Source organism: Microtus ochrogaster, linkage group LG4 (assembly GCF_000317375.1).
Source record: "Microtus ochrogaster isolate Prairie Vole_2 linkage group LG4, MicOch1.0, whole genome shotgun sequence".
NCBI classification, from domain to species: domain Eukaryota; kingdom Metazoa; phylum Chordata; class Mammalia; order Rodentia; family Cricetidae; genus Microtus; species Microtus ochrogaster.
Genome location: NC_022030.1, coordinates 56,293,206 through 56,304,704, shown reverse-complemented (window position 1 = coordinate 56,304,704; position 11,499 = coordinate 56,293,206). Strand labels below are relative to the sequence as shown.

Here is an 11,499-nt window from a genome sequence, read left to right as displayed (position 1 = left end):
CTCTTGTAGACCAGGCTGGTCTCGAACTCACAGAGATCCGCCTGCCTCTGCCTCCTGAGTGCTGGGATTAAAGGCGTGCGCCACCACCGCCCGGTCTGGGCGTAGCTTCTTCTCAAGCTCCTAAATGCCTTATGGTTGGCTTGTGGATATGTGGGTACCCACTCCTCCCTTCTTCCCTCTTAGGCCCCATCCTTTTAAGGATGTAGTTATTTGCAAAATGCACCGAATGCCTATCTTTGAAGGATCAAAAAAGTCAGCTGTAGCCTTAACTTTCTGTCTCTTTTGGGAGAGAACCAAGAGTTATCCACATGGGCTCACATAGGGTAGGGCAGGTGGAGCCCTGTGTTTACAGAGTGACAGAGCTGAACAAGAACCCTAAGATCTGCCATTCTGTGATAGCACATGCCACGTGCCTTTAATCCCAGCACTTGGGAGGCAGTGGTAGAGTTCAAGGCCAGCCTGGTCTGCAGAGCTAGTTCCAGAACAGGCTCCAAAATGCTACAGAGAAACCCTGTCGAAACAACCCTAAGATCTTGAGCATTTCTTCTTGGACTCAACTGACCCTCATTGCTGTCTTTGTTCCTAGTGGTCTCTGCCAACATCACTCATGACTGCCTCAAAGGGTGATGGGGCATCCAGTGCCAGCAGCAAATCAGAATGCATCAAGTCAAGGTGAGTGCTACTTCAACAAGGGAAGCCTATTGAATTGGGGGGTCAGAGTTTCTTTCCTCTTTTCCCAGACTATGACAGTGAAAGGATTCTCCACCTAGAGGCTGGTAGGGATGTCAGAATATACTGCCATGCTGTTTTCTTCCTGGTGACTTGTGGGATGCTCAACAGAGACCCAACCGCAGAAGCACACTTTTCAGCTATACCCTTGTAGGAAGTCCTGGCCTCTTACCCTTTCCTCCAATTGGCCCTTGCACTTGAGATCTCACTGCCACAGTAATAAAATGTATTTTATGGCTATTGATATATCCAAAACATTGTGGGTGCTTGCCTTGGACTTGAGGGGCATAAATTACATGTTGTTAGACTTAGCATCAGCAATGTTTTTTCCTTCAGAAAGCAAAGCTGCTCTGACGGAAACATGTCATCCTCTGAAGATGGGACAACATCTAAGCCCAAGAAGAGTCAAGCTGGCCTTTCCCGCATATCCAGGAAGACTTCATCCTCAAAGAGCAATGAGGGCACCAGCAAACAGCCCATCCACTCTACCCAGGTGTTACCTATACTCAAGTACTCTGGGCAGAATTCCAGACTTTCTGCTTCCTCTGCTTCCCAGTCAGCCAGTGACTCCCTCCTGACTGCTGTGAGCCCATGATTGGTCTCCTGAGTGGGAGCACTCAGCTACCTCAAGGGAACCGACCTGCTGACCAGCCTGAGCCTCTCTCCCCCTCCACTTTGCCCCTCATCAGAGTATTTTTTGAAGTGGTTCTATTGTAGATATGGGCATCTGGAGGGCTGGAGGGGTAGTGGTGATGGGGAGAAGGTGAAGAAGGTTCACCCTCTGTCACCTCACTTCCTGCCTGGCACCTCATATCTCAGTAGAGATGCCAGTGATGGCCAAGCAGCCTTATAAAGCAGGGTTTGGTTTCTACTCTGAGAGCCATGTGTGATTTATTTGAGGCCCTCGTGCAGGGCTTGAGTGTTGCTCATGAGGAGAAAACGTGCTAAACAGAAGTCTCTTGTTCTGTAATTGAGAGGGATTCCTTGAAGGTCTTGATTTCCTTAGGTCTTTTAGTCCCTACACATCTTTGTCTTGAAGAGCCATTTTTAGAAACTCCCAGTCTTCAAAGACAAGCAGGGGAAACCATGACAGGCTGCACCCATTTCCTGGCATTCTGGTCTTGGGGTGACCTCCATAACATCTTTCCAGTTAAGGTTCCACCCTGTCAGTAGCCCTCTATCTTCTGCAACTCTCACAGGGCTCCAGAGAAGGAGCCTAGATGATTTCAGACGTGATTATGTAGAGGAGGTGGAACAGCTGTTTCTTCTCAACACAGCAAGTCTTCTGGTCAGTACTGCTTTGAGCAGGGTTTGTGCCTTGGCAGGCAGGTTTTAGCACAATCATTTTTTTGGACAGACTTCTCATCTCTGACAGTTAATATTCAGCTAAATCTACCTCCCTTCTGGACTCAGTAAACACTGAGCACCGAATAAACACTGCCTGAGTGAACTGTGCATACAACTCTCCAAGGACACTGGCCTCTGAACCAGAAGCACTACTGTTCTCCCCACTGTGGGCAGGTAGAACCCAAGGAAGCCCAAGGTGGGAAGAGTTTCACTAAACTATGGTCTTCCTTAGCCTAGCACTCCTCCTCCCGGGGACCTACAGTCTCTAGTTTTTCTAGCAGTGGAGCACATAAGAAGCCAATTGGCCTCATGTCTGCCCTTTGCACACCAGGTTGGAAGTCCATCAACTCAGTCTCACCCTGATCTAATACTCATTCTTTCGAGTTTTGGAAAGAGGGAAACTTCTTTCTTCATGGGTTCTGGAGTCCTGTAGACAATTGGCACGGAACCTGGAAAGATAAGATACCTGACTGGGTTCATGGTTACAGAGTAGGTAAAAGTGTGTTGACAGTTGTGAAGAGAGCTGGATTAGCAAAGTCCTCAGCAGTACTTTCTGTTCAATGATAAAGACTGCAAAATCAGTCCACAGTGGGAGAGAGAGTTCTGGAAAGTCTGATATCAATAGCCAACACCCTCTTGTCCTCCTGGTTACAGTATTCTGGTGTACACGTACAAAGAGAAAGCAGGCCTCCACTCAGCAGCACTGTGCCTAATGCATGTCTCTGGACAGAGGCCTGATTGAACCAGTTTATTCCTTGAAAGTGAACTTTGCTCGGTTCCCATTAACAGTCAGTGTCCAACCCCACAAGTGCATAGAAGGACCAGCATTGCAGCAGACTGGGGTCCACCAGGGGGAGGAACTTGGGGACCCCCTGATGAGACAGCAGTACACTGGCAGTTTCTGTTTTGTGTTCTGAGGAATGGCCTCACTTTGTGACTCAGGCTTGCCTCACAAATGCTAGGATAGTCTGTGCATTGTTGTGTCCAGCCACACACTGTATTGAATCTTTCTTACATTTGAAGGTCTATGGGTCTGTTTTGCTAGTGGGAGAAAAAGTGGGGTTTATGTATCGCCTTACCTTTCATTCTCAAGAGAGTAAAATCTTGGTAAATTATTTCACTGCATATTTTAGCACTGACTAGTTAACAATAGAATTCAATTGAATTGAGGGAGTTTTAAAAAGTACTAGTTTTTGAGAGTTTTAAATTTGGAAGTGTAGTTGAAAACATCAGAGTTATCAGAATGCATCAGTTGTTTTCCCAAGTTCAGAACTCACCCAGCCTCTTGAAGAACAGAAGCAAGTGCTCCTGAGTCAAGGAATGAAATAGTCTTTTTCATTGTAGTGTGAATGTGAGACCTACCTCAGGGCTGTGAAAAATCTAAGCAAACAAAAGGACTGAGAATTATTCTGTGCAAGAAATGTAAAAATCTCCCCTTGAAATGGCATGGTGGCTCATGCCTTTAATCTCAGCACATTGGAAGCAAAGGCAGATCAGCAAAGCTCTTCCTTGAAGGAAGGGGCACAGCTACAGAGATATCCTAGAAGAGACCCTCACTGCTCTCCACCTAGTGCTCATCAAAGCAGTTTTCATCATCACTCCCATGGGAATCTCTTGGCCGGTTAAATCTTTACAGCATGCAAGTGTCCCAGGGAGGGGAACATTAAGCATCCTGAATATGTGTGTGAATTGGTAATTTGGTTATCCCAAGCACCTTGACTGACAAAGAATAATAAGAGTGAGTGAGTACCTAGTGTCTAAGACAAACAGCACAGAAGATTCTGAGTCAAGTAGGACCCAGAGGATTGCTGCGTGGACCTAGCAACGGTGTCGGGATGGTGTCACTTCAGGTCCATTCTCAGGATGAAAGTGACTTCCCATCACCATAGCCAAAGAACATTCAGTGGTTTCTGCGGCAGCTCAGCACTGCTAATTAAAGGTTAATCCACACACAGCGGTTTCCATGTCCTGCAGCAGAATTCGTTACCTGGAATAAGGTGATGAGCGTTGCTAGGGAGCGTCCCCTGATGGCTTCTTGTTAGTGCTGAAGGCTCCCTCTGATTACTGCTCGTCTTTAGTTTGCTTTGGGCCTGGAAACAGTGACTTTCAGAGAGCTGTATTTTGTCACTTGGGACTTTGATCCAGCCTCTCCAACAACGCTTAGCCTTGAACATTCCTCTAATACCAGGGGACCTGTGTGGACTCATTGGACCTCCTTCCGTCAGCTTAAGATAGTGGGAGCAGCAAACAGTCTGGAGGTCGGTCTTAGTGGGTTTCTTATGGAGAGATCACAGCAGGGTCGGCAGCAGTGTTGCATTCTAAGACCCATTTTGTGCCTTAGCCAGCAGATGTGCAGAGATTGGGAATACCACCAAAGTCAACATTTGAAATGTCTCTCTATCTTCTGAATTTCAGTTTAGTTACCAAGTATATCAATCTCTTGGATGTAGTTATGGGGATTAAATTGGGTGTAAGACATCTAAAGAAAAAAATGCCTCACATTGTAGATTTCAAATGAATCCTAAAATATCAATAATCATCAAGCCATACCCTTCTTGGAGTTGCAGCAACAGTACCAGGGGTTTCAGGGCAGAGCTATGACAGCATAGCAAATGTTCTCAGGCCTGTGGTAGCTGTGTCCGACAGTCGGTGCTTCTAAACAGTACACAACTGTTCAACATTCGCATTATATTGAGTATGATAATCTAGACACACTTGAAGTCCACCAGAGATGTGCTCAGGTTAAATGTGGCAAATGGTACTCCATTTTCCTAAGGGATTGAAACATCTGTGTGCTTTGATACTGGGAGGTCCTAGAACCAACCCCCACATGGACTGGAGAACTCGCTTTGACCAAGATAATTAGCTTGAAAGTTTAGAGCCCTATCAGCTGCCAGGTAATAAAAACAAGTAAAACTTACACTAATAGGCTCAAATACTGAAATGCCCCTGCCTGGAAATGCAGTCATCGGTAGAAATGCCTGTATTGTTGGCAAGGATGCACAGGTTCATTGATTGCCAGCTTGGTTGTTTAGAAAGAACGCCCATATAGTCAGAAAAGAATAGATGAGCACATCTGTTCAATATATAGAGTTTAGACATAAGAGGAAAAACTGGGATCTGTGAGAAAAGTCAGAAACATATATGTGCTTCCTGACTCCATTCTAGAAACGGAGGTGGGCATCATAGACAGCAGGGACTGCCTGGGGACTGCCTAGTTATGACTGAGGGGTTGGGGGTTGTAGAGCGCTACATTGGGATATTCTTTGTCTTAATTCTGGTTGTCGTCACTTTATATAGTTGGCAGACACCAAAATTGTACAGTTGAAATGAGTATATACATAAGTAAATAAAGCTGATATTCTTTCCTTTAAAAATTTTTTTTCTTATTTTTCAGTGCTGCATATCTAACCCGAGGTCTCAGACAGTGCTAGACAAGTGCTCTACTGCTGAGCCATACTCCCTGGCCCAAAGCTGGTTAAGAAACAGCGCACATGTGTGTACTCACACACACACACACACACACACTCCCATTTCATGAGGTATAGACATTAAAACCATGATCACAAGGAAGTAACAGTAGCTAAGATTGAAAGGGAGAGCTGTGACCAGCTGGAATGGGTAAAGCCATTGCAACTTGAATATGTGACATGTGTGAGCATAAGATGTTGATCACAACTAAATCCCTGAAGTAATTTATAAAGACAGTAGTATATCTACCTGTGACCCAAAGCATTGAGGGAAGCCAGACATAGGAAGACATAATATAAACAGTTAACTGAAATTTGGAGGGGAACTCAGCCGTGGGTGCCGAAAGCAGCAGTGGTTACCTTTATAACAATGGTAAAGAAGGAACCTTGTGGTTGATAACAATGCTACCTACAACATGGGTTTTGGTTTTGTGGACGGCGTGCTTGCTAAAACTTACTGAGTTGTGTATGTAAGACCGGTGCATCTGTAAACAGCATTTTATAAAATGAAACTAATGTGTTAAAGTTTAGCACTTTAAATGTACATTTCAGTAGTATTCCTAATATTGGACAACTTTCACTTCCTGTGGTTCTAGAATATTTTTCTACTTGAAACAAACTGTGCTCCTCCTTCACTCCCCTTTCCCCCTGCCCATAGTAATCACCAATCTTCCTCTTATTGTAGGGTCACCCATTCTGGATGTTTTACATAAATAGAATTGTGATCTTTTGTATCTGGCTTATCTGACTTAGCATGAGTTCAACGTTCACTTTGTCAAGCAAGGCAACACTTCATTCCTTTTATTACTAGTTTGTGTTAGGAAATGATGGGTTTTGTTATGTCATTTTCATCATATATATTTGTCTCCCATGGCCCTCTGTTCCCCTTCTGGTCTCTTTCCTCTTCACTGATAGTTGCTGTATGTTTGTGTGTGTGCTTTGAATAAAGACTACACTGAGTGAGAATGTGGTGTTTGTGGAAAGGGTTTATTTTTTTAAGAAAAAAATACATTTATTTAATTTGTGTGTTTATACATAAAGTGCAGATGCCTTCAGAGGCCCGAGAGGTTGGATTCCTTTGGAGCTGGAGTTACAGGCAGTTCTGAGCCACCTGATGTGGGACCAGCTTGGGTTCTCTGCAACAGTTTTTAACTACTGGGCTAGCCTTGAGTTTGAAGCAATCCTCCTGGCTTAATAAGTACTAGAATTACAGGTGTGTGCCACACCCAGCTTTGATTTTGTTTAACATCATGGTCTCCTGGTCCATCCATTTTCCTGCAGATGCCGACACAGGTCCATTTTGTGTGGATGAGTAACATGCCATTGTGTGTCTGCTGATGGGCTAGTCTGGCTGCGGTGACTGGCTCCGCTGTAATTCTCAGGATTCCTGTGGGTGTCTCCCCAGGAGAGTATAGTTAGGTAGTTCTGCTTTCGCTGAGGAAACGCCATACTTCTTTCCATAGTGACTGCACTTCATACATCCTTCCCACAGCGTGTCATGCTCCTCTTCCCCCACATTTTCAATGGCACTTGTTGTCTTATGATAGCCAGTCTGAGTGGGTGAAATGCATTCTCATCATAGTTTTTAAATTTGTATTTCTCTGATGGTTAAGAATGTTGAACAGTGTTTCTATGTATTTATTGCCCATTAGTAATTTTTTAAATTAAGTGTTAATGCAACTATTTGTAATTATTTTTGAGAACTGTCTGTTTAGTTTATTTGCCCATTGATTGGCTGACTGGGGATGTTGGTATTTGATTTAAAAAGTTTTTTTTGTATTCTAGATATTAATCTCATCACAAGTAAAGTTGGCAGAGACTCCATGTTCCATGTACTTTAGTGTTAGGAATTTTTCTTCTAAAAAAATTCATTTAAACATACCAGAAAGCCGGGCGTGGTGGCACACGCTTTTAATCGCAGCACTTGGGAGGCAGAGGCAGGCGGATCTCTGTGAGTTCGAGACCAGCCTGGTCTACAAGAGCTAGTTCCAGGACAGGCTCCAAAACCACAGAGAAACCCTGTCTCGAAAAACCAAAAAATAAACATACCAGAAAGTATAAAGAAAATAAAATTTACATGATTTATCACCATTCTATGTATCCTTCCAATCGTGAGAGAGTTGCTGAAAGGGCTTTATGACTTGTTTTCGTCTCTTAGTGAAATGTCAACATTTTATTTAATGAAGCTTGCTATTTCCAGTGTCTCTACATCCATAGGTGCTTGACACTTTGACCTGACTGGTAAGTGCGGGATGAAGGACAAACACACAGTGACACAAAAAGGCTGGGGTCGTGGTGTGAGCTGTGCTGGCACTAAGAGGGCCAGGACTTACCACACTAGTGAAACCCAGCTTGTACATCTGCAGGGGAGCGGTCTCCAGCTGTGGACACCCAGGAGGAAGCTGTACTTGTTAGTTCTCCCACATACCGGTGAGTATTTCCTAAACACTAGTGTTTTCACACTCAGACTAGAGGAAGCTTTGCCGTCCCTCTGAACCTCATCTGTACAGGGACAGCTTTGCCATTCCCGTGTGTCTGAGGCACTGGGTCCTTAATTTGGCTGTGCCCTTGTCAACAATACACATCCACTCAGCACTTCCTCAACTTCCCAGACCTCTTGTTCTCGTGAATTCTTTTTATTTCAAGATAGGTAGCCTCCTCTTGTTCTAGCGAATTCTTTTGTTTCAAGATAGGTAGCCTACCTGGGCATTGTGGTTTACGCTTATAATCCTATCAGAGGTAGAGGCAGGAAGAACACAGCAAGTTCAAGGCCATTTTGGTCTGTGTAGAGAGTTTTAGGCTAACTAGGATTATAGGACCCTGACTCAAAAACAAAATACTCCAAGCCAAAGATAGAAAACCTCATCCTTAAGTTGTAGAGGGTAGTAACTCCCAGTGTCCCTTCCATCATGGGCTGAGCCATGGAGGATGCAATGACTGGAGTATGGCATGTCATTTCTTGGCACTTGACCTGACTGTAGCAAGTGAGGGAAAGAAGGACAGACATGCAGTGAAACGTACAGAAAAATTGGGGTCGTATGGACTACCGGCTCTGATAGAGACTACACCACAGCCAGGAAACTCAGCTTGTTTTTTAAGTACAGCACGGGGAGGAGTAAGACTGTAGATCTCTGCAAGGGAGCAGTCTCAGGTTTTAAACATTATATCTCTTCAGAAATGGGATGCCACAGCAGAGAACAATAATAGTTCTTTGCTTTGTAAAAACTGAGGCTCGAGAGAGGAATAAGCCCCATAAACCACTGAATTATTGACAGCCAGTTTTCCTTGCCCTGAAGCAGTGGTTCTCAACCTGTGTCGAAACCCCCTTAGAGGTTACATATAAGATGCCCTAAATATCAAATATTTACATTTCGATTCACAATAGCAAAATTACAGCTATGAAGTAGCAGATTGTTTGGGGTCTCTACAACATGAGGAACTGTATTAAAGAGTCACAGCATTAGGAAGGTTGAGAACCACTGCACTAAAGAGTGGAAGAATCACCCAGGTAGTAGAGCTGGGGTCTGGAAAGAGTGCTCGCTGGGCAGTGGTGGCGCACGACTTTAATCCCAGCACTTGGGAGGCAGAGGCAGGTGGATCTGTGAGTTGGAGGCCAGCCTGGACTACAGAGTATGTCCCAGGGCAGCAAAGGCTACATTGAGAAACCCTGTCTCAAAAACAAAACAAAACAAAAAAAGTGCTCATAATCACAATAACTCTGTCATGTGTCTGGCTTGAGTAAATAGTAACAAAAATAGCCTGATACTGACACAAAAATAAACATGTAGCTCAATGGAACTGAATAGAAGACCTAGATGATAACCCATGCACCTACTGAAACCCCATGTAGCTCAATGGAACTGATGCCAGAAAGACAATTGGAAAACAAACAGCCTCTCCAAAGGAAGATCTGTACAATGAAAACTTTAAGACACTGAAAAAAAAATGAAGACAGTAGAAGATGGAAATGTTAGGATTCAGGCGTTATGCTGGCCCCTGTCACTTAGGAGGATGCACTCAGGCAGTACCCTGGTCAGCCCAGATCCTAAGGCTGCTACCTCACGTTTCCTAGTCTGTAGGCCGGTGCAAAAGAGACAAGCTCTGCCCATTGTCACTCTCTTCCCACTGTTATGAATAAAGAAGCAAGCTGCTCTCTGATCGATCTCTCTCTCTCTCTCTCTCTCTCTCTGCCCCCCTTTATATCAATTAAACTCCCACTATATGACATGTCTGTCCCTCACCTGCCATGGGCTCTCATCTGCCATGGTTTAGACCCCACCTGCCAAGGTTCCTCTCTGCAGAATCATATCAGGAAAGACCTTCCTGAAGGAACTCTGACCAGCTTGATCATGACAAATATGGCTCTGGCAGGTCTTGCCCTTCTCCCCCATTCTCTCTCCTAAAAACCATTAGATTACATTCCTAAAGCTAGCCACCAAGGAATATTCCCTTACATGACCACTTCCTCCACCTGAGGCTGACAACCAAAGTTGTCAAAATCAGAAGCCCACTTTGGTTCACCTAGTTAACATATCCAGTTAAAATTAAGCACCTCATCCTAACATGGATCTCCCTTTACCTTTAAAAACTGCCATTTGCCTACGTGCCATGTCTGTCTCCTCTATCCAGAGGCAGCCCTTCGTCCCCTTGGAACCAATATCCCTGTCCCCTTTCCCTTGTCTCCTCCTCCTTCCTCACCTCTGTCTCCTTTACCACAGCACCCTAACCCATTCTAACACAGATCTCCCATTCTTCTCTTAAAAATTATACCTGTTGGGGCTGGAGAGATGGCTCAGTGGTTAAGAACATTGGCTGCTCTTCCAGAGGACCCAGGTTCAATTCCCAGCACCCACATGGTGGCTCACAACTGTCTGTAACTCGAGTTCCAGTATATTCAACTCCCCCCAAAATTTACACCTGCAAGGTCATTTGCTCCTGGTTTTCTGCCTGAGTAAGAATTTAACTTCTTCTCCAATTAATAAATGATCTCTGGCTGGGCAGTGGTGGTGCAAGAGGAAGATGGGCATCGAGGAGGCTCCTTATGAAGTTTGATAGCCATTTGAGCAAGAAACTGCTCTTGCATGGACTGTTTCATAAATTGGACACAAAGAACCCACGGAAAGAGGACTGCTGAACTTGCCTAAAGGTGAGATGGTCTTTTGGAGTTCCTGATTCATGAAAGAGTCTGCAAGACATTCTGCAGGACACAGCAGATAGTGACTGAACTGACTTTGAAATTTCCTGCTTCATGGAAATGTCTTTGGATACTATGGGCCTGAAGGTCTAAGATGGATGCCCCAATGGTACAGAGGAACTTTGGGTGACTGTCCAGGCAGCGAGTTGTCTCTATCATTTCTAGAGTTTTGAAAGTTGCTTATTTCTTGTTTAATTAGGTAATGTTATATTCTTCTGGAGTCTTTGATGGAGTTGAAGAATGGATAGTCATAGTTTTAGTTTTTCTTAGTTATGATAAAAGATAAAGTAGGTATAAATATTGTAACTGTAATTATTGCTTGATAACTTTTGTTATATGTAATTTTGCTATGATAAAGTTAAAGCCTTCTTTTTTGTTTAAACAGAAAAAGGAGAAATGATGTGGGAGTGTCATATATCAATCTGTTGATTTCATTGGTTAATTAATAAAGAAACTGCTTGGCCTGATAGGTTAGAACATAGGTGGGTGGAGTAAACAGAACAGAATGCTGGGAGGAAGAGGAAATGAGGCAGACGCCATGCCTCTGTTCTCCAGGGCAGACATGTTGAATCTTTCCCGGTAAGACTGGTGCTACATAGATTATTAAAATATGGGTTAGGACACAAAGACTCAACCAAGAAAGAGAATTACAGGCCAATCTCACTCATGAACATCGACGCAAAAATCCTCAACAAAATACTGGCAAACCGTATCCAAGAACACATTAGAAAAATTATCCATTATGATCAAGTAGGCTTC

The 11,499-nt window shown here is 44.1% G+C and overlaps 1 protein-coding gene across 1 annotated transcript in view; it reads left to right on the top strand.

Annotated features, from left to right (window-relative positions):
- The window catches only part of Ttll4 (tubulin tyrosine ligase like 4), a 44,191-nt gene extending 37,911 nt beyond the window's left edge, over positions 1-6,280 (top strand). Inside the window, exons 18-20 of the mRNA XM_013351689.2 lie at positions 184-259; positions 587-672; positions 1,066-6,280. Of these exons, the coding sequence (XP_013207143.1) occupies positions 184-259; positions 587-672; positions 1,066-1,324 (421 nt within the window). The 3' untranslated portion in view covers positions 1,325-6,280. The remainder of the gene's footprint in view (positions 1-183; positions 260-586; positions 673-1,065) is intronic.
- The last annotated feature ends 5,219 nt before the right edge of the window (positions 6,281-11,499 follow it).